Source organism: Grampus griseus, assembly GCF_964374135.1.
Source record: "Grampus griseus genome assembly, chromosome: 7".
Lineage (NCBI taxonomy): Eukaryota > Metazoa > Chordata > Mammalia > Artiodactyla > Delphinidae > Grampus > Grampus griseus.
In genome coordinates, this window is record NC_139001.1 from 71381790 (window position 1) to 71406568 (window position 24779).

The 24779-nt window shown below is 35.5% G+C and overlaps 1 protein-coding gene across 1 annotated transcript in view; it reads right to left on the bottom strand.

The window, feature by feature from the left end:
- The window catches only part of MARCHF7 (membrane associated ring-CH-type finger 7), a 48513-nt gene continuing 23734 nt past the window's right edge, over positions 1-24779 (bottom strand). The window contains exons 3-10 of the mRNA XM_082658124.1: positions 22352-22547; positions 20556-20708; positions 17836-18940; positions 14275-14444; positions 8292-8401; positions 5309-5422; positions 3783-3831; positions 1-1286 (exon numbers count right to left, since the gene is read on the bottom strand). Coding sequence (XP_082514250.1) covers positions 1228-1286; positions 3783-3831; positions 5309-5422; positions 8292-8401; positions 14275-14444; positions 17836-18940; positions 20556-20708; positions 22352-22547 — 1956 coding nt within the window. The 3' untranslated portion in view covers positions 1-1227. The remainder of the gene's footprint in view (positions 1287-3782; positions 3832-5308; positions 5423-8291; positions 8402-14274; positions 14445-17835; positions 18941-20555; positions 20709-22351; positions 22548-24779) is intronic.

Genomic DNA, 24779 nt, shown 5'->3' on the forward strand with positions numbered 1-24779 from the left:
ATTTCAAGCCGAAGTTTTACATTAAGACCAACAATCTGACTGAATGTGGGCAAACTGTTGATTCACATGTGAGAAATTACATGGTTTCTATTTGGGTTCTGAAAAAGTAGCTGGACAAAAGACTTTATTTAACCTGAAACCCACCTGCAGGCGTTTTTAAGTGTATCCTAAGGGTGTTGACAGAGAAAATATACAGTGTTATGGACATATACACAACTCAGGACCACAGTATGGTGAACAGTTAATGTTCATCTCTTCTCTAAAGGTAGTGAAAAATATTAAGTCATCAAATAAATGCTTAGAATTACCAAGGAACAGTTAAAAACGACCAGGATCCAAACAGGTTATTTATATCATATTTATCTATAAAGAAGTGACAACACTAAAAAACACATTGAAAACCAGTGTTTTAAATTCTGAATGTGGGATTTAAAAATATTTAACTTGAGACTGCAATAATATTTTTAACCAAATAGCATCTGACTGGCAATTCTGATATAATTTACAGCTGTAATATTCCTAAAAGGAATATCTACATACTATGGCCTATCAAATATAATCTGCATTTTGCACATCAATACAAAAAGTCATCCATTTGTACACTTTATATATTTTAAAAATTAGACCATTGCTAAGTGAATTTAGAATTCAAATTAAATTTGGAAACCTAATATAATGAATGCTCTTCTTAACTTTCTCCCCATTCTTTTTTTTTTTTAAACACTGGAAGCAAGTGATTATGAAAATGAGACCGCAACTTAAGGCATTTTAAAAAGAAAAATAATTAGGTGCCATTTGGCAATTTATTCTAAAAGCATACTTTGTCCCACTTTTTTCACTAACGAGACTAAAACACCAACCTTTTTTCATAAATATAACTACAGTAATCACAACACAAAAAAGGGCTGTCAGCATTGCTTAGATATTTAAAACAAGGGTAACACTTTCCCCACTCATCTAAAAGAAAAATACTTTTAATTACCAGTTTATAAACATCAGATTCACTGGCCATGTTAAAAGGCCCAGCAGAATTTTAATTCAGCAACACTTGAGAATGAACATATATATACATGCATAATATGTGTGTGTATATATATATTTTTTTCATTCTATATATATATAGACAGTAAATGTATTCAATAGGTATTTCCCCAGAAAATTAATTCATACTTAATTGCCAGTTTTAATAAACACTGTTCACAGATCATCCATTTGTCTCATGTGAAGTTAGGCAATATCAAATGTTCTGTTATGGTCTCCATCTTCTTCAGAATCATCCTCTGAAGCTGTTGAAAGAAAACAGGATGATCAAGAATGATTTTAAGGGGGATGAGAATGGAAGTGTAAGTATGAAGCCAGAACAGCAATGACTTGTACGATAAAAACCCCAATGTAGTATATGCCAGGGTTAGGGCGGTCTGACTGTGGGTGAGGCCCGTCTACAACGCTCCCACCCCCACACTTTTTTCTTCCGTTAGTTTTTATTAAAATGAAAATGTTTAAAAATGTGATCCAAGAACATCTAAAAAGTTTCTGAGATCAATTTGTGTTCATAGTAGCTAATGAGAAATACACTAGAGAAAGAAAGAGTAAACTTAAGGCAAGTGCTCTCACACACCTGAGTAGAATCTGGCTTATTACCGCTGCATGTTTGATGTATCCGATGAGAATGAAAAAAATGTACATAGAATAACAGGTTATGGGTGTTCCTGAAATTTACATCAGAGCTATGTCTATACAATGCCAAGAAAAAGCTCTAGTTAGTCAAAAAAGCTTTATATAGACACAGCCTAAGCTGATATAATTGGATTTAGTAAAAACCTTTTGTTGAGATTATTCCTATGCCTCCACATTGTCAGAAATTTATCACTCTCGCAACATGTCCGACCTCAATTTATTTTAAAGTCATTAGTGGCTCAAGAGTTTAATATAAAACTTCCACGAACGTCTTTAAGAAGGACACAGTAAGTACAAGACTATGTAACTGTCTGCATGTGAAGGAAAACGGAAGTTCACTAAACATCCTACCGGCATTTCCCCTATTATCAAGGGCAGAAAGGTTAAATATACACTCTTCTTGTATTTAATACTGGACAATTTAAAGGCAACCAGCAAATGGAATCAACAAGAAAAAATTATGCAACACGTATAGATGAAACTTCAATCTCCATATATTTACCTTGCAGAAATTTAAAATCCACTTTAAATAAATATCAAGCATATACTTAGCTCATGAAGAGTAAATCCTATGCTTAACTTTTATGCAATATCATGGAGAAATGTTAAACTAAAAAATAAAATAGCTTTTCAGAGAATTTCTCATGTTTTCTATTGGATTAACTCTACAGAACAAAATTCAGTCAGAACCAATTTTCAGAATGTATTAATACTCTAGTACTTAGAAGTTAACTTGTAGCACCCACATCTTTCACTCTCAGTTGAGTCTGGGTATATATTTCAACTTCACCTTTTTCCTCTCATTCACAGGTTGGGAGTAGACCCTCCTATATGTTTAGAAAACTAAATTCTAAATGAGAATGTTAGTTGAAAAAAAACAAGCAATCTGGGGAAAATGTACACTGCAACAAATTACTCTCATCACATTTGACGAAGTATCAATTATAATTTACAAAAGACAGAACTAATCTTTGTACTAGCTAACATGATGGATCTGAACTAAGAAGGAATGAAGGAAAAAAAGATTTACACTAATGAAGTCCCACTTTATTATACCATTTGATTCCTTTATATACCATTTCCACACATACTAACTAAAATTGTGAAAATGCATTACCTAGTTGTACCTCTAATCCTTTTAAAACTTAAAAAAAACCTTACTTCAAAGGATGCTAAGCTTTCTCTAGAGGTAAAAATATTATGCACACTACAGGTTAACAGTCCAAGTATTTTGAAGATGAGTATAGAAGATAATCAATTGGAGAATACATATATAAAAACACTTCAAAGAGTGTACTGGAATCTGATCATGGGATGCCAGTTGCTTTGGGTGAAAAAGCACAATAGGGTAATCTTGGATTCCCAGGAACTGTTCCAGAGCCACCAATATCTGTGCCCACCTGGTATGAAGCACCCTGGAGGTTGTAGGACTTTGAGAAGAGGGTAAGCTGTGCAGATGCCTGTAAAGATTTGGGCATTAAGTGCCTTCACATAGGAGCCCAGGCAGAAGTCCTAAAGCTGGAACGTGATCTTAAGAGATTGGAGCTGCTGGCGGAGCTGGCTGCCTATTAAAGGTCCATGAGGACCTGAACAAGGAGCAAAAAAAAAAACAAAAAACTATGGCTTCTGTTAGGGACTCAGAATTAGGACTCTTTCACCATTATATTCCTAGAACTGTATATAAACCCAGGGAACACCTTTTATGATCTAACAAAGCTAAAGAACAAGTAAAATTTCACACACAAAAAATCTAAAGAAGTGTGTTTTGATTAGTAGTTAAACGTCTTCTTTTAAAAAAGTGTTAACATTAAAAGTGTTAAAATTAAGGTGATTAAATATATTTTTTTATTTTAAATAAAATACCGATGGTTATAATAACACCCTTCCATACATTAAAATTAATTTAATTTTTAAAAAACAGGCTCTTAAAAAACTAGTGTCAGTTGCCCAACCCATCTTTCCCAAATCAATTATTCTGGTATTATTAAGCCTATAAATGAAGCTCTAATTTGGTAGAAAGAGTATATATATACTTAGGTTTTGCTCTGTGGGTTTAATTTGCAAAAGTAAATTCAACAAGTCTGGGGAGGGGAAATTCCACCTACTTTCGAGATCTTCCATATGTGCCTGAAGAGTTCTTGCAAGGTTAATAAACTAGAAACAATGCAGAAAGAAATACAGTAGTTTAAATGTAGCAAATGGATCTAAAGAGAGAATCAGTATAAGAGATTCATTTCTACTTAAAAGTCAAACATAATTTTAAGCCTTTAAATAGGGGGTCTTTCTCCCCCCACATCAAAACTTACAAGCTTAAGGATATGATTTTTTTTAATGTCTTATATAATCATTATTACCTACGTAAAAATCATATATTAATCATGTAGAAACTGGGAGCAGATATAATATTCTATGAATACCGCTGTCTTCTTGCATTGATATAATACTTCCAAAAACTATGGAGAAAAAAATTAAACCTCTGCATTTTGGACCCAAGTGAACTTTAGTGGTCAATTAAAATAATAAATCAGTATTGTCCTGCCTAGAAGTATTACATTTGACTCCGTACTTTTAAAAAAATCATAAAAGTGACTTCCACTTTAATATTAACTTGTGTATACCTTTTACAAAGGCATGAATTCAACACATATTATTATATACTTTATATGGTTCGTTCACTCTGAAGAGGTAAGTTGCCTGTTTAGAAATCAAGAGCTCTTTGCTCAAATTCTGAAAGCTCTTGATAGTTCGTTCTCTTTTCTCTGAATGATAATAAATCTGTCAACTGGCTCACAGGAATAGTGTTTACATGATTACAGAAAAATGTTCTACCCATATACACTGAATTGGCTATTTGATAATTTTCAAAATATAATGGAAACATTATACCTCACCATAAACTCTACTAAATTTTCATCACCAAGAGAATATCTATATAAAAAATAGTTTGAAGGATATGTTTATGAATACATTTCAAGATAGTAGGTGTTCAGAATGCTACTGTAATGAGATATAGACTCTAGTCCCCACTACATAAAATGGGCAAGGCAGTATAAATTTCCATAACAGTACCATTTAATTAAAAATACCTAACAAACAGCTAGCTTAAGTGTTAAATTAAGGCAATAGGGTATAGACTAAATACCAAATAGTCCAGATCTTAAGTAGTTTGAAATATGGAGGCTTAAAAACTACTACACTGGTAATCTTTTACAAGATAGTAACAAATAAATTGAAGTTAATTTCCCATACTCTTTCAGTTTTTGGAGTTCAATTTCAGGTTTCTAAGTTAAAATACTGAGTCTTGTTTTTGTTTTTTAATTAAAAAGAGCATTTTCCTTAGTACTTCCAATTCTGTCCCCATTTTTCACTGAAATATATTCCAATCACCTTCAAGAGCTAGAAAATTACTTCTTTTTCTAAAACAGCTTTATGAGAAAATAAGGCTGCTTGATAAAGAGGTAAGGCAGACAGCAATTTCTATTAAATCTACAGTACCTTTAATTTTAAGAAAGATTTTAATGTAAGAACTCCCCAAAGGAAATAGACTGTGAACATATATAACAATCTGCTTTCCAAAGCAAACACTTGTTGCATCACATCCTCCCTTTTCCCCTGCTCCAAGGTTACTTACTCGGACACGTGTGCTTGGTTCATTCGTATTTCCCATCATATCAGAAAAGCTTTGTTCGCACAAGTGCAGTAACACAACTAGGTAGAGACCAGAGCTGATAAACTCATACTCAGCCTTCAGAAGGGAAGCAAACGAGAAAAAGAATATGGAGAATGAAAAATTAATAGACAAAGAGATTGACATCCAAAGTATACTGAGAAACTAGAGAAAATGTATTCATATCCAGTCTTAGTAAGAGATACAGCATCATCCATTAAACCAAGAAATAAAAAGTCACGCTCCATAATTTCATAATTTTACTAATGCTGTAAGGTGTACAAATAGGTGTGTGAATATCCTCTTTATTTTCATACAGTCTTCTTTTATGTAATTTATATAAAAGTGGGACTTTTAACTCATTTGATGGTAGAATGAATGCTCTGGTTCTATCAAGTTATAATGAGCCTAACAGATTTTATTAATACAAATGGCTACAAATGTTTACTTAAAATTATCATTTCATCTATAGCTAAATCAATAAATTATACAATTAAAACCTAGTCAAATGGGTCAAGTGTCTATTACATAATATAATTAACTTTAAGGCAACAGCAGATATAAAAATGAACTAATAAAGGTAATAGAGTAACTGTTCTTCGTATCATTCACATAGAAATTTATAGTGGGTAAAAACTGTCCTTTGGTTCAAAATTGTTGTTCTGAAGCTAAGAATACAAGTCATGAATATAGTGTTATTAAAAACCTAATCTGTCCTGTAATTTTTATACAGTGAACTACCTGTAAGTTGTACCATTTTTGGCAATTAACTCATCTGAAGTTAAGAACTATATGTTCTTAGTAACAACTTCAGCAAGTAACGGGTTATCAGATTCCACAGAGCATTCAAGAAATCTGAAATTGACTTATTAAAACTTTCTTTAAATCTTCACTTACTTTTCTTATTTTTAACTTAAAAGGAAATAAATTTATGTCCTCAAAATTTTAAAAAAAATTTTAATGCTTATCACCTTGAAAAAATTGAAGCTACTGGACAATGAGGAAATAAACTGCATTAAACTAATCATTTCAAATGAGAGTAGTTCTTGGGCCCCCAGAATCCAAGATTCACACAGAACAAAGAAGTTAAAGCCAGGAAGCTAAATCAAGACTGTCATTGCTTTTTCAATGACTCCACCTAATATTTCCTCACACTTAAATTATTTAAGATTGTGGGTCATTAAATCCTTGGAGAACCATGAAAACATTCCTGGTTGAATCGAAATGCCAAAGAACCACCTTTAAGAGACATGATGGAGCACCTAGAGAAGGAAGAATGGCAGAAGAAAACCATCCTTTGAAATCTACTCTCATTTTGAAAAGATGAAAAAAAAATTTTTTTCTTTCCATCATTCTATTTTTACATACTCTTTCCCCCGTTCTTTAAAATACCAATGCTCAGCTATCTAGAAAGACTCCTTAGGGACTGAAGACAACTCCTTGCTGAAAACACTATTCTCTTTGGACAAGTGGCTCATTAAAGAATAAAGTAATAATTAGTATGAATAGCATCTATGCTACATCAATTGCCTTAATGGTTCATTAATTAAATCAGTGATTCTTAACCTGGATCTAAGTAATCAGCTTCAAAGGATCTGGGAATCCCTTAAATCATATACAAATATTGTGTCTTTGTATATTTTGTTAGGAGTGTGATTTTAATCAGATTTTCAAAGGGTATTCATTATTCCCACATTTTAAAAGTAAAGGGTATCCATAAAAGATCATGTTGCTTGATTCCATTTATATGAAATATCCATAATGGATAAATCCAGAGAGACAGAAGGCAGTTGGAGGTTGCCGAAGGAAGCAGGGGACAGGGAGCAACTGGCTAACGGGTACAGGATTTTCTTTAGGAGAGATGAAAGTGTCTTGGAAGTAGATGGCGGTGGTGGTTGCACAACATCGCAAATATACCAAATTGTTCACTTTAAAATGATTTTTATGTTTATGTGAACTTTACCTCTATCAAAAAAAGGGGGGTGTCCACTACTCCTTTAAGTGTTTTTCAAGCATTCATGCATTCTCCCACCATCATATCTCTTTTTATAACAATTATGCTAAGCACACTTGGAGAGTACGGTTCTTGAGTCATCCTTGTAATCTCCTTTAACATCTTTTTTCCCCAGAATTTTCCTTTAGGAGGAAGAAAAGGGGGATAATATTGAACTCTTCATTCTACCTATCTAAGCATCTCAAAAATTTTTTTTAATTTAAAGCTTCAAGAAACAAAAATTAGTGACCAAATCATTATTAGGAGGAAAACATTTATCAATAATACCCCAAAATCTGAGAAATGAGAATATTTGAAAAAAAATTTAATAAGATCAGATTATTCATTATATGAATAGACTATAATGACACAAATACTAAAAGAAAGAGGTTTATAAACAATGTGAACTTGGAATAAAAGATTTCATAAGTTGTTCAACATAAAGTTGGAGGTAGGAATGAGGAGAGTGGAGGGAACCAGGATAGTAGAAGAACACGGGGGCAGATAGGCACATAAAAAGCTATTCCTAACATTAAAAAAAATGAAGGGAGGAAGGGAGGGACGGAGGGAGGAAGGAAGGAAGAAAGAGGATGAAGATACAGGGCTTGGTGTTTCAAAAATGTTCTAGGACTAAGAGGTATTCACAACTAAGACAGCTCTTAGCATGCCTATTTGGGGACCCCTTAGTAAGCCTTTATTTTCACTTTTATTTAGCAACCATATAATAAATTTTACCTTAATTTTAAACCTGTGACTTGCTTTTTTGCCTTTCACTTTCAAAAAGTTATAGGAAAGTAAAGAAAAATTATAAAATCATACCTAATGCAGTAAAAGAAAATTGTTGTTATTATTTTAATGCAGGTTTTCTGACCATGATTTAATCTTTTCTTCAAGAGTTGTCCTTTAAGCACAGAATAGACACTTACCAAAGTAAATTAGGCAAAATATACTAACTTGTTCATTTGCATGAGCTCTATGTAGTTCATGAATATCAAAATCCTCCAGGTTAAGCTGCAACTTCTCTTTACAGAGTTCACAGGTGGTTACAGCCTCTAGCGAAGAACCTGGTAAAAAATTACAAGTAAAGCTTAATTTTGCAGGGTCACCACAAAACATTTTTCCTTGTAGGTTTAAGCTTGGAATACAGAAAACTGAAAGGAAGGCAGGGAGGAAGAGATAGCAGGGAGACTGTGCTACGACCATAAACCAGTAATGTCTCCTAAAATATCAATCAGTAACACCTGATGTGCATGTCAAGTCCTACTCTGTGGTACCTAAGCCTCCACCCATTATTTGTGGTTCAGCCCACCAGATGCTCATACATTTTGATATGGGAAGCTGACAATGGAATGTTATCTGTACTTCCTACTTCCTCAAGTACTCTGGCAAGATGCCAAGAAAACATGGTATCTAAAACAACTAGTTACATATACTCAGGCTAGCATCTTTAATGTGACAACATATACTAAGACCTTCTGTGGTCTAAGAAATGTGTCTTCCCTGCAGGATAGAAGGCAAAAAAAGGGATCCACCTTTGTTCAGATAAAAACAGCCCCCCTCCGCCATGAAAAGAATGAAGTCCTTATACATGCTACAACTAAGTAAAACAAGGCACAAATAAGATACAAAAAGGACAAATGTTGTATGATTCCACTTGTAAGAAATATGTAGAATAAACAAATTCACAGAGAAAGTAGATCAGAAGTTAGCAGGGGCTGGGGAGGAGGGGGAGAAGGGTGTTAGTGCTTAATGGGTATAACATTTCTGATTAGGATGACTTAAAAGTTTTGTAAATAAATAGTGGTGATGATCACAAAACATTTGGAATATACTTAATGTCACTGAATTATATACTTAGGATTGGTTAAAAGGGCAAATTTCATGCTATATCAATTTATATTTTACCACAATTAAATAAAATTCCGTCTGTCCTATAGGCACTCAACATTTGGTTACTCCTAAGCTTCTGGCTCCAATTAAGTAAGTCTTGTCTCATTAAATAAATAGACATTTTCCCCCTTGTGTTTATTTTTAGACAGGGTTTTAAAATGAAAAAATGTACTAAAAATTAGAGCAAGTCATGTGCATAAACAAGATAAAGATTTAGATTCAATTTAACTAACATTTACTGAGTGTTTGTTATGTGCCAAAATAGATTAGAAGTTCTGGAGATTCAGGATAAGTCCATAGTATTATGACCTGATGGAGAATATAAATAATGTGAAACTTCAGAAGGCTTTCTCTTATCAGACATTTATTCTCTGATTCAGAAGCAGGAAAAAATGTGATGGTCATAAAATATGGACACTGGATATCATTAAAACAAAGTCTTTCACATCTTAGGGTTTCATTTTTCTCTTCCACGGAACAAGTGACCTACAGAAGTTGTTCAAAAAGGCCATACGCAGATGGGAGGAACCCATTTATCCCTACAATCTTTAATCCAGGACTCTGTCCTTTACACCCCACCTCATTCAGTAGGCCCTGACTGCATTTGCCTAAACTTGTACTAGACGTATTCTATTCATCTTTGAACATCGTGTAGAGTTTTAACAGTCCATATATAGTAGCTGCCTAATAAATGTTGAAATGAATCTCTACCAGAGAATCACCTACCAGATGGGGGGTCTTTATGTAAATACGAGAAAGCCTTGTGGAAACTTAAAAGGAAGGTTCAGTTCTTGAGATCTTAACATTCATTTGACCATGAATACTTATTATTACCTTTAAAACCTGTTTAATTGAGTACTTACTATGAGTCCAATACTGTGAGAAACTATTCATAAACATCATCTCATTTGACCATAACAACAAGCTATTACTCAATTTTATTCATGATGAAACTGAGGCTCAATCCCAGACCTACTTAAAAATGTTTAGGAATGGATGTGAGGCATCTATATTTTTAAAAACTCCAATGGTTAATATTTTGATCAGCAACCAGGGTTCAGAACCAATGTTAAAAGAGACTTACTCAAAAGCCTATAGTTAAGTGTTGGAGTCAATATTCCAACCTAAGCATGTCTAACTCCAAAAATCCAATGTTCTTAGACAATATATTGTGTTATCTGTTTTCCTGCCTACATAATACTAACAATCCAATTGCAAATATAACAGAAGGTGAGTCAAGTTGTTTTTCATTTTGGTAATACCTAACATCTCTGGACCCTTGCTAAGTGTCAAGAACCATGCTGAGCACTCATTTTATCTTAATAACACCCCAGGGTGGTGACTAATAAAGCCTATGAGGCTGTCATAACACTATACAGCCAAGAAGAGGCTGCTACAGGTAAGACAGCCCTATCCCACAGGTTCGGGAGCAGGTTAGGTTACAAGAAAAGATAACCCCCTACCCCAAGGAGGCCTTTGCTAACCTTGCTGCAGGAAAAAAGTTTCCCACTAGCCTCGTAATCTCCAGTTTGAATAGGTTACTCAAACTCCTCCAACAGATTATTAAAATTAATACCATCATACCTCACAACCTGTTTGCCTATGCTACCCAGCTATCGTCATCAGACTGTCCTTTTCACACAATTATGTACATTTATTACTCTGGTCTAATTTCCCACCCTACTAGTCACATTCTTACCCTACGAGTAACATTTCACTAGGTCCTCTGGTACTTATAGTTTAACATTAAATTCCTCTTAACCAATCTCCTTTATGAATTATCTCTTCAACTGCAAGCCTGAACCACAGTGCCTCACAAACTGATACATACTCTTCTGCAGCCATTTTTTCCCCCACAATGCTTTGTACCTCAGGACCAAGAAATAGGGATAGATGCCCCCTCCCCACACCTATTGCTGTTTTGAAACTCTAAGTCCCTCCTCATTCACTAATGACTTTAGCACGTCTCTTCTTTACCCAGCTTATTTCTTGGCTATTTCAACATGCACATAAGACCACATTTGATTCTGACTTCCTCAACATCCCTGCTTCCAATATTACCCTTCCCCACCTAAGCCACCTACTTTATGGTCATACCCTTGACCCTGTCATTGCAGTGTACTACTGCACTACTCTTAAAATCCGTATTTTAAGCATCGTCTCCTGTGCACCTACAACTTTTCATCATTTTAGCTCACCTACTCTGGCAATTCTCTTCAATGTCACTGAGATTCAGAGACACTGACCCTACCACTTCTCGCTATCCACTTCCTAATGTCCTTACTCCCTTCCTTATTTTGTCTAATTTCTAGGCTTACCACAACTACAGCCTTATAACACCCTTAACTCCCTTCATCATACTTGCCTGGCAAAGGTCCCAAACCCATCAAACTCAAATCCTCATCTGTATCCAAGTACCTGAAAACTGCTTCTTAAAAAAATGTACATGTATCCCAATCCCACTTTTAAATCATATTCATGGCCACAGATTTTTATGGACATTAGTACTACCTGAAAACCCTGAAAGCATTTTAGAATGTTATTTTCCCCACACATGAAAATCTCTTAACCCATCCCCTCATCAGCTAAAGACCTTACTAAGAAAACAAGCAATTATATAGGAATTCAAGCACCTTCTCACCAAAGCAACAATCTGATCAATAATCCATATCTACACTAGCTTTCTAGCGATGAAGTACCCTTTTTCCTATTAAAGGCTAACTACTCAACTTGTGCTCTGGATCCCATCTTTCCCTTCCCTTTTTTTTTTGCGGTACGCGGGCCTCTCACCGCGGGTACGCAGGCCTCTCCCGTTGTGGAGCACAGGCTCCGGACGCGCAGGCTCAGCGGCCATGGCTCACGGGCCCAGCCGCTTTGCGGCATGTGGAATCTTCCCGGACCAGGGCACGAACCCGTGTTCCCTGCATCGGCAGGCAGACTCTCAACCACTGCGTCACCAGGGAAGCCCTCCCTTCCCTTTTCATAATTTTTTTTCTCTCCATTGTATCTCTTGTTAAAATAAAAAATGCCCTCAAATTTCTACCTCGAAACAAAAACAAAACAAAAACATGTACCATGACCCCATATAACTCTCCAATTCCTACTGTGTCTCCAATCTCCTTGACAGTAAAGCTTATTGTAAGAGGGCGTCTATGCTGCTGCTTCCCCAGTCTTACTCAGCTCAATTTAATCATAAAGACACCTCCCCACAACCTCCCCAGCACTGAAGTCACCAAGGTCATCCATGTTACCAAATCCAGCTGTCATTTCTTTGTTCCTTTTTTTTTTTTTTTTTTTTAAGATGTACCTGGGCCTCTCACTGTTGTGGCCTCTCCCATTGCGGAGCACAGGCTCCGGACGCGCAGGCTCAGCGGCCACGGCTCATAGGCCCAGCCGCTCCGCAGCATGTGGGATCTTCGTGGACCGGGGCAGGAACCCGCGTCCCCTGCATCGGCAGGCGGACTCTCAACCACTGCGCCACCAGGGAAGCCCCATTTCTTTGTTCTTATCTCTTTGTTCTGATTTCTTTGCAGTACCTGACAGGGTTGGTTACACCCTCTTAAAACGTTTTCTTCTTCTGGCTTGCACAACACTACATTTTCTCAGTTTTCTTCATACCAGACTGAGGCTGCTCCTCAAATCTCCTTCTCTGTTCCCACTAAGCGTTTGGGTGCCTCAGGGTTCTGCCCTTGGGCTCATTTTTTTAATATCTGCTCTTGCTCAAGTGACCTTACTTAATCTCAAATCTTAAAATATTACGTGATCATGATTCCTAAAACTGTTATTTTCTGCGCTAAAACCCCTGAAACATCACGCCTGTCTTGCTAACTGCCCATAACCATTTCCATATGGTTATTTAATAAACAGTTCAAATACAATATTTCTAAAACAGAACTACGTTTCCTCTCCCAAATTTATTCTATTCTGTCTTCTTTATTTGCAGTAAATGGCCCCACCATTTATTTAGTTGCTCAAGGCAAAAATATGAGCTTCGCTAAGTGTTCTTTCTCCTTCACTCCACCACATCCAATCCACTGGCGAGCCTTATAGAATCTACCTCCAAAACATACCAGAATCCCTCATCCATTTCTACCACCACCATCACTACCTCTTGTAAAGACAGACTCCTGGTTGGTCAACACAATAGATTCCCGGTTGACCTCCCTGCTTCTACTCTTGTCCCACTAAACTCCACTCTTCACAGAGCAGCCAAAACATAAATAAGATCATTTCACTCCCCTGACCTTCAGTGGCTTCCCACGACACTTACCTAAAAATCTAAGCTTCTGACATTAACTCTCGAAGTTCTAAATGAGCTAGCCTCTGCTAATCTCTCTTACCTCAACTTATCACCCCTCTCCTTTCCCACTAATTATATTCCAGCCATGCTGGGCCTTCATTCAATTCCTCAAACACACCTAAGTCATTCCCGCCTTAAAGTCTCTGTACTAGTTGTTCTGTGTGCTGGAATGCTTTTCCTTTCATTCTAGAATAGCTAGCTCCTCTTCGTTCAAGTATAAATGTCCTCACCTCAACAAGGCATTCCTTTAACACGTAATCCCATCAGGAGAGCAAGTGCCTTGTCTGTCTTGTTCTCTGTATCCCACATCTAGAACAATGCCTGGCTCCATAACAGGCACCTAATAAACGACTCCCTACAGTAATCTTATTGCTGCATAGCAACATTACAGACAATAAAACTTTCTCAAGGACACATAGTTGGTAAACAGTAAGAATATTTCTTTGATTCAAAAAGATATTGCATGATGTAAGGGTTACCAACAATAACAAATTACAGTTGCATTATACATGTATGACAGTAGATTGTTCAGTAAATGAAATATAAGAAACACTATTATACGTTAAATTTATGAAGCAAGACTAATGCTCTTCAATGCTTTTGCTTCAAAAAATGATTGATGCTTTTGATAAGAGTATAAATTTGACAATCAATAAATTATAACCATATTTGTTAATTAAAATGCATACATACGTGCATCTCTTGAAAAAACTGTGAAAACAAAATACACAAAAGGGTAAATCTTACCAGAGTTAATTTTGGCCTGTAACCATTTTTTCATACACTCTTGGTGGACATATTGCAAACTTCCTGTGCACTTGCATGGCTCTATCAGCAAGTTAGAGGATGATGCAGCTGCCATCTGACAAATTCTACATAAATCACCTTCTTCTTCTTCAGAGTCCTCTAAAAGGAGGCTGGAAAAGAAGGTACATTTCCTAAACAGAGCTATCAAAACCATCCTGGTTGGTCATTTCCAATCATACATAATCCCAAACAATATCGTGGTCTCTCTAGGTAGAAAAAAGGCAAACAACAATAATAGTAAACAGGAACTTCTAAGAAAAACTGTATCAGTAAGAATAAAAATTATAATAAATATTTTAAAGGTAAATGAGGTAGGCTATCCTATTACTTATCTTCAAATGGTTTAAGTAATTATCTTTGGTACCACAGTTTATTTTTTTTAATTTTATTTATTTTTTATACATCAGGTTCTTACTAATCTATTTTATAAATATTAGTATATATATGTCAATCCCAGTTTCCCAATTCATCCCACCACTACCACACCCCACCCCTGCTACCAGAGTTTAAATTCCATATTTTTCACAATCAATTTGTAAGTTTCACTAAGATTTTAATTTCTGCAGTACCACAGACTACTTCAATTCCAGCAGTATAAAGATAATGTACTTATATACCCATCACTTTTGTCCCTGCAAAACTTTTTTTTTTTAAATATTTATTTGGCTGCACCAGGTCTTAGTTGTGGCACGAGGGATCTTCGTTGCAGCTTGCAGGATCTTTTAGTTGTGACATGTGGGCTCTTAGTCGCAGCATGCGGGATCTTTTAGTTGTGCCATGTGCGATCTAGTTCCCCAATGGGATTGAACCTGGGCCCCCTGCATAGGGAGCACAGTCTTAACTACTGGACCACCAGGGAAGTCCCTGTTCCCCCAAAACTTTTAAGACAAGTTTGATGAATTAAACAAATATTGACTTGTGGTTTTTCAATTTACATGTTAGCAGAGCCACATATGTTTAAACTGATAAGCTTTTTGTATTAAATCATAATAAAAAAAACCAAAAGAAGAGATTTAAAAATTTTTCATTTTCCCCACCCCAGCGATGTTATTAAATCATCCTTATTTCTACAAGGGTAGGCTTTTAAAGTGTGGAGCAGTTTCCATTAACCTATGTCCTCTATTTCACAGGCCAACATGTACTGCTTAATTTAAATGCAAAACGATCACTGTAAGACAAGTAGTTTTTTAAATTAAAATCCCTATTGCCTTAGTCTACTGCTGACATGAAAAAGGTACTCAGTAAATTGATGATACAGAATGCTAAACTGTTACTGAAATATAACCTGGATTATATGGGTTCCAAATGAGTTTAGCAAAAGATGTGTGGAAAGAGGAACAGGTGTACTTTTAGGTGACTTTCATGCCTAGGATTAACCAGAGATACAACCTCAAGCATTAACATTTATGTTTTACCTTTAGATATAACTTTCTTTGGTTGGTAAGTTTTTACTTTGGGAGACTCAATTTTTTTATACTTTTATTCATTTAATTGTAAAGTATCTTATAATCCTCATTTTTAAGCAAAATATGTAATAAAGGAACACACACATATAAACTCTGTCAAAATAAGCAACAAATGCTGCTTTTTAAACTATCTTACCAGACAGGGTGGTGATGGCTTACTTAGTTTCTCTTTGGAAATCACTAAATTAATTTTTTGCCCTACTTACACTACTGCACTCAAATTAATCTAACTTTGAGCACAAGAAATATAATAGTTACTACATTACTCAGTAGACAGCTTGCAATTAGAGGGAGCCCCTGTAATAACATTAAAGCTAACACTACCAGGGCAGAGTAAATCTTTCTACAAGGAAGGAAAAAGCGCAAATTTTAAAAGAAGAGAACAGTCACATGGTAACAATTTGTCCTATATAAGGGAAAGTGGGAAGATATTAGTCAATGTTCAGTATCTCAGAAAGCATGCGAAGCTCCCTTTATTCCCCAGAGCAAGATTTGAATGTATTTCCTGTTAAACACCATAAGACCCTAAAATGATATAACAACTATGCTCTCCCAAAATTCCATCACATGGGGCCTTTATGAACAAGAAAAAACAAAAACACCCAACGACCTTAGCTTTACGTAAGTCTTTTCTTCTTACAAGTATATTTTACATCTACTATCCTATCCCATTTTATCATAAAACTAATTTTAATAGGTGGAAAAAGTAAGTAACTACACTTACATGACAAAATAATTAAGTTGGAGTGAAAAATCTCAGATCTTTAATCTTTTTTTTTTTTTTTCGGTACACGGGCTTCTCACTGTTGTGGTCTCTCCCGTTGCAGAGCACAGGCTCCGGACGCGAAGGCTCAGCGGCCATGGCTCACGGGCCCAGCCGCTCCGCGGCATGTGGGATCTTCCCGGACCAGGGCACGAACCCATGTCCCCTGCATCGGCAGGCGGACCCTCAACCACTGCGCCACCAGGGAAGCCCTTTCCCAAAGATTTTTAAGCAACTAAACTCTACAAAAGATTTCACATGAATAAAAAGATTCTAAGTCCTGAATTTAAACTGCTATCTCTGTCAAATAGTCACAATATATAAAGAATATTCAGTATACATTTGGACTTAAAAACAAAATTTTAAAATTTGTGGAAACGATTTTAACTTATTCCAAAAAAGATCTGAAGTGAGAAATACAAATAAATGGTAAATAAATGATCTTTTCTTTTGTTATTTATTTATTTTGCTGCACTGGGTCTTAGTTGTGGCACGTGGGATCTTTAGTTGCGGCATGCAAACTCTTAGCTGTGGCATGTGGGATCTAGTTCCCTGACCAGGGATCAAACCCAGGCCCCCTGCATTGGGAGCGCAGAGCCTTGGCCACTGGACCAACAGGCAAGTCCCAATAAATGATATTATAAAGGCTGAAACATTGTCTTGATAATCCACAACGACTTGGGCTGCTTTACCAATCCCATTTAGCACTAGTCTACCTAGAAACAGGGTAAGAGATTAAGATTTTGTATATGTAAGATTTGTATATTTGTATATTAAGATTTTGTATATTTTATATATACATATATCTATATGTATCTGTAGCCAAAGCTGGTTAAAAATAACCTTTAGTTATTTCCCAATGCAATCTACACCCCCAGTGCCCACCACCAGTATTAATTCTTATCCATTTTACCTCTGAGCAAGACGCTAACATCTTACTGGATGTAAATTTTAAGGCAAGAAATTTCAGACATCACTCTTTTTTGGCGGGGGGTTCGCAGGCCTCACTGCCGTGGCCTCTCCCGTTGCGGAGCACAGGCTCCAGACGCACAGGCTCAGTGGCCATGGCTCACGGGCCCAGCCGCTCTGCGGCATGTGGAATCTTCCCAGACCGGGGCACGAACCCGTGTCCCCTGCATCAGCAGGCGGACTCTCAACCACTGCGCCACCAGCGAAGCCCCAGACATCACTCTTATGAGAAACCATTTTAGAAACAAACAGTTCTTTCTCTCATCTGTTCTTCACAGGCTTAAGATAGGTATTCAAACTTACCTCTCTTTTATTTTTTGCAGTCTTTCTGGGTCTCTTGAGGGTACACTTTTAGTTTTATCATTTTTTCCATCAGATGAACTCCAACCTGAAGGAATAATATCTACAGTGATCATGACATTGTCGGTCAAATTACTTCCAAGTGCCGGGGGCACTGCAAATCGGAATAAGGAACCAGGAAGGATCCCTGTTATTCCTGTACTTCGTCCACTGTGAGCCGAATCCGATATGGAGCCACCCGTAGCAGCACTGCTTGGTGCTGCAGATGCTTGTGGTCTGCTGGCAGTAGCCCCAAGGGGATCACTCTGTGCTTCAAGGTGAACCACTTCATTTGATTCTCTTCTAAAAATATGATGAGATCTAGATGGTATATCAGAGGTAGATATCCTTGAAGATTCATCTCGTCCCTCTCGCCTCCTTCTAGAGAACAAAGGTGTGCATCTATTTCTAAGTGAGGAAGATAACCATGGTCCTGTATTTCTACCTTCAGATTCTTGGTTAAAATTTTGGGAATCTGGCTCAGAGCTATGATTTTGGCTAAGAGATGACAAACCCCATCTTCGCCGAAGAAATCGAAATCCCTGAGAAGCTTCGGATGCCCTGTTATCAGGACCATCAGAAGCTGATGCTGCATTACGAGACTGTGAAGCTGTCAAGATTCTTGGAGAAATGTAAGAATTCTCAGAACTCAATGATCTTGTATTCAAGGAATCCTGACTAGACCTTCGTGAAAAAAAAGTAGATGACATACTAGAAGCTATACGTGACAGCAATCTCCTTGTTGTACGCCTACCTTCATTGTCAGAAGATTCTTGAAATGATCTTGGAGATGAGCCAACCCTATTTGAACTGCCTATAGTTGAGGTTTCACCTCTATTTGAAATATAAGAAAATCCAGGCTGTATACTGCTTTGGGGAGATTCTAATTCTCTTGGAGAAAAATTTGATCTTAAAGAATTTCTACCAGAGTCCCTAGAACATGGTATGGTCTGATGTTCAGAAGGCATTTGGTGATTTGTAGATGATGTATTCAATTGTAAAGTGCTCAAAGAGTTCTCTTTTGGTCTTGCTCCTTGTGAATATGAAGAAGGAACTCTGTCTTGAACATCTATTTTTGAAAGAAAGGAAAGGTAGTCAATTACATGAAAAATTTGTGCATTATTAAGGTTGTGTCTATTAACAACTAATCACTGCCAAAATTAAACACTGGATTCAAACTGAATACTGGCATATTATAACTACACAGCTTAACTATTATTACAGAAAAAATAAACATATTTATTTATCTTTCTATACCTTTGGTAAAATCCAATACTGCTGTATAAAGTCAGCATTACAAATTTTTTAAAAAAGAAATGTATTATAGCTTATGAGAGGCAAACATCAATCTACCAACTTGATGAAGTTAAAACAGTTGAATTTATTAATCAGAAATTGATATGGTAGAAGAATATCTAACATCTAAATGGATAAGGGATTTTAAATGCGCAAACAAATTCAAGGTAAATGACTCATACCAAGTAAAAGCAAAATAATAATAGAGTGTTTTGGAGATTTTTCTTACTCTGGAACAAGAACAAAAGTTATTTCACATAAATACTATCACCCTTATAATTTTACAGCAAACCATGCTAACAGTTCAAAATTTCTCCAATGTTTTATCTTTTCTTTCAAGTTAACAGCAGTGACTCTTACACCCGGTTACTCATCAGACATAACTATGCTTTTTTTTTTTTTTTTTCCAATACTGAGTCAGAAGAGAGCCCTGGCATCTGCGATTTTAATAGTACACTACTGATGGTTCTAATCATCAAATGGAAAGAGAAATACCAAAGCATTCCTTCATAAAGAATATTCATCCATACATCTAGTTTAACAGCTAGATTGCTACTGTGCTAATACATGGTGCCTCATGGAAGGATTAACTGTTAGGGACCAAATCAATTCTATTCTGTACATTTTTATGCCCCAAACCGAGAAGCTACCGACACTGTCTACTAAAGCTCCTCCACCCAAAGCCAAGCAAATGAAAAGATGCTTTCATTTGTCTTAAATAAAGCAACGGCCTGCCCCAACAGATTATTTAAAATAATCTAGTTAAATCTTTAAATAGAAATGTATTTTCTTCTCTGTAAATCAAATTCCACTTCTGTCTGCTATATTTCTCAACTTCAATTAGCACCTTTTATCTTCAGTTATTTAGTATTATTGTTTTATGGCATTTATTTTTTTTAAGGTGGCTCTGTCGCACAATGGACAGTGCATTGGACTTCTATTTTTTTTAAAGTTTTGGCTTATGTACACTGACAGAAACAGTGTGGGTCTTTATTCCAACTAAATGAAAATAAAGACAAATTCATGTTAAACTAAAGGAATTCTAAATTATGTCTTAAAATGATGATTTCAAGTTTTAGTTAATTCACAAGGCAAATTATATTGTAGTATACAAGAATTATCAAGTATATGTAAAACATACATTCTTAAGAGTGAAAAAATTATAGGCAGACAGAATCTGGATACTCATGTATATCTAAATATTTTATATTTACATTTTTAAAAGTAAAATGACAAATAAGGTTGAAAACATATCAAGCTATCCTGTATTCTAAATATTTATAATATTCACTTCATTTGTTCCTTTGTACTGTGATTTTAACGACATACAAAGACAAAAATGTAACATTATTAGATAAATTATGCATAACAATATAGTTTATACATACATGATGAAGTTGTGAAATCACCACTTCGGTGACTATAATCCATAAGATTACTAATGGAGGAATCTGCTCTCCTCTCTCTCATTAAGTCAGTTCCAAATGATCCAAGTACCACTGATGACGATCTGGGAACTTGACTATGCCTCCAAGAAGAATCTTAAAATAATTGAAGAAGTCTTAATTCAGAGAAAGCTTTCAAGGTTTCTGATGACAACAGATCTTCAGTATTACACAGAGAGGTAATTATGGTTTATTACAGGAATCTCCAGTTACACAGTTGCAATCAAAAGCAAAACTGAGCAAAACATAAATTATTCACTAGTGAAATAATCACTTATAAAATTATCTCCTACTCAAACACATCCTTCTCTAATACTATAATCTACCCCCATCTAGGGTGTCAATGTCTCACTCTCTAGAACATCTGACCGTACGATATATAAACATGACGTAAAATGATTACAGAACAAAAATATAAAGCTTGCCAAAGATGCAGAATTTCATGAAAAGTTGATCAAAGTGATGTCGGAGAACAGCCAAAATCAAAATCAAAGCCATCTTGAAATGAAAGAGGTTTATACGGTAGGTTATAATACTATTTTGTCAGAACTATTATTGCCACCATATTTGGTTCATTCTTATGCTAAGAAGTAATGTATCGTTGCAATTATAATCTAAACTTTGTTAGATATGATTTCATTTAAAAAGAAATTAAAAACTAAGTCTCAAAACTTTCCCCCCTCACCATTTACCTTGAAATTCTGGGTCTTCCTCTTCTAGTCCTAACAGCCTTAATAATTTCCCTTCGTTAAGGGAAACAGCCCAGGGTTAATGCTATGCCTTCACAGACCAGAGGAGAACAAAAGTATCTCTACACAATGGTATTTGTCTACAAAGTTAAGGTCAGTCTGCTCTTACCCATCACACTACTCTTAAAATTCTTCAGATGGGCAGTGCCTTTCCCATGGCGGTCCTGCCTATCGAAATAGAAAGGAATCGCTTACACTAATTCAATTAGTAGTACATATGCATTTCAAGAATATTATTCTCCAACTGTGTCATCACAAGTTTTATCTTACCTTAAAACTATTTCAGGCATTGGCTAGTGTTTCATTTGAAGAGAAGTATAAGTGAGGAAGTACCTCTCAACAAAAGATCTTTCCAATTTGTGCAACAAATGTGTGCCTGTATCTTAGTATCTGTGAGTACAAGATACTAAGCATGGAACTTTAAGCATAAGTCTTTCATACCAGAGTGGTAAAGTGACTTGTCCAATGTCACATAGTTAGAGGACTAGAACCATAGCTTTCTAATTCCTTGTATAGAACTCCCACTAGAATATCGCCAACTGTTTTCTGTTTAACTAAAGAATTTCTACATTTTCTGAAAATATGTGTTATATAGCACAATGTTCATTATTTACAAAAAATATGCTAAGGAAACATGTATCAGTAAATCTGGCTTTCTTATTAACAATTTAAAAATTTACCTCCTATAGTAACCAGCAAAATACATGTCACTTTTACTAATTTTATTACCATATGTATCAGCTATTCAAATTAATTAAAATCTGCTAATATCCTGTTTGTGTAAGATATCTGTACCAAATTTAGAACAAAAATCCAAGATGAAGAGTTAATTTCAGTTCTAACTTAGTTAAGATTTTGGAACCTCCGCTCTATTTCTGACCCAGTCTTATGTGCAATCTACTTGCTTATTAGTACACTACATCTTGGGAAAAGGGCTTTTGTCCAAAATACATACACAGTGATTTATATTTATACAAATTTAATTATTACCTGATGCTGCATTTAAACCATGTCCAACACTTCTCCCAGCTGAGGTAGATGTACAGTTTGTACAGGAAAGTTTAGGTCTTTTTGAATCATGATCCCGTTGCTGGTTTTGCGATCTTGAACGTGCTCCCTGAGTTATCTCAGACTCACTATACCATGCAGACTGAAATGGTAATGCAGATGCTGATGCTGATGTAGACTGTAAGTTAAAAAAAAGTTTTTTAAAGGAACAATAAAACACTTGCAATTTTTAAATATTAAATTTAAATATTACATTTAATCTACAGTGCTCTAATAAATTCCCAAGGACCATTCATTCCTCACAGACACAAATTTTTCTACCATGTAGGTTTTTCATAGTCTTTGTTCCCTTCTAACTTGTCCCTTTACTTTATACTTTAATTGTACTTTGCTAGGTAACCAATCTGATTTAGATTATGTCTTCTATGTAACTGAATATAAACACTAGTCTAGGAAACACTGAAGAGTAAAAACTTTATATGTAATCATTTTGTTCTCCTAGTTTAATATTAACCTTTTGAGGAACCTTGTTTCCTCTTCTTAGATAAACAGAACACTAAGAAAGGCACCAATACAGAAAGTGACTGTGAATACTCCACTATAAAAATAAGATTTTCAACTAATATAAAATGTATCTGGATCTTATGTCCATCTCAGGAATACAGTAAAACACTATAAATGGTACTAAAAAAAAATCCTAATATACGGAATTTCTTCATCAGTGAAGGAAGAAACAGCTAAAACTACATACTGTAAAACTCTAAGCTCAAGGTTTTTTCTTTAAACATATAATTATATGTACAACATGAAATAACACAGAAGTTACAATGTACACACACACACACACACACACACACGCAAACACAGAAAGAGACCAAGAAGGACGAATTTGACGCATAATCTCTGAATTGCTTGAAGACACTTACCACTAACGTAAAAGTTATTTCTAGGAAATAACTTATTCTAGGAAATAAAGGAAAAAAGACATTTATAAACCATTTTAACATGTAAGTAGATGGTAAGTAGTTCATTTTATTGAAGAATATTAAAATGAAACAACATTCTTTAAAGTGTTACATTTCTTGACAAAAGAAAAGTTAAAAATGGAATGTTATCATGGGCCATAAATTCAGTCTATATTAACCTAGTATTATAAACATAAGAGCCCAAATAATGTGCTCCATCAAAGAGTTTTAGAGTACAGATAAATAAATAGGTATAATGTAAGTAAGTACTGTAATAGGAGATATGTTGAAAGTTTTACAGAAAAAAAAAAAACTATGTCTGAGGAAAGCAGGGGAGAATTCATAGATGATTAACTATGAACTCCATAGGTGGAGTTCACTGAGTAGGCAAATGAGGAAGGAGATTATAGACAGACAACACAAAAAGATAAAAAGATGTCTCAACTATTCTGCCATGGGAATTCTTCTAAGGCATCACTACTTACTTGATCTCCGATTATCTTTTAATTATGAGAAGCATACTGCATGCATTCAGGGAACTGTATTAGTCCATGGTAACTCTACAGAATAAACTGTGCACATACATGGAAAAGCAGAAGATGCAAAGCTGAAAAAGTAGGAATGGGCATATCAGGATTTCATCCATCCCTTGCCCATTCAATATTTTGCTAATTAAACGTAGAACTCAGCTTAGCACAAACTTGGTCTCACAAGCCTTTCCCACCAAGCTGTCCACAGAGCCCCCAATCAATGAACTGGAATAGCACATGAGACGAAATTCATGAGATATTTCAAAATGAAATCATTTTATGTGCCATTGTCAAGGTATCAGGGACTTAATCCTGCAGGCCAGTGGTTCTAAGACCTTTGAATATCAAAGACCAAAAATTAAAAAAACTGGTTTGATTTAAAATTTAGGAAGAACTGTCACTTTTGACAGGTAAGGAAAACGAAAATAGCGAATACCACCTAACCCCATTCCCCAATTTTTTAAAAAGGGCATTTTATATGCTCCTAAAACAAGAACATAACAGAATAAAACAGACTTGTAAGGTGAATAAATTTTACTTGTACAAAATTCCTAACTTGTCCTTATTTTTCTCATTTTGCATGGACTGGACAAATTGTTATTGAATAGCACCTCCACAAATAAGACTTTAGGAGCTACTGAAGGAGGTAATACCATCAGATCAACTACTTACAAAGATCTTTAGAGCATTGTGGAAGGTTAAAAGAGTGGTATGGACAAAAAGTGGGCAAATCAGGAAGTCACTGGACTAGCCAGAAATGCTAGTAATTCCCATTACTTTCGTTCGTTGGGACGAAAGTAATGGGAATAGAGAGCCATTATAAAAGATAAAAATTCATCAAATTTAGAGACAACGTGAGAAATGAACAAAAAGTCTATAAAGTCACTCCACAGTTTTCTGGCACTGGCCACTGGT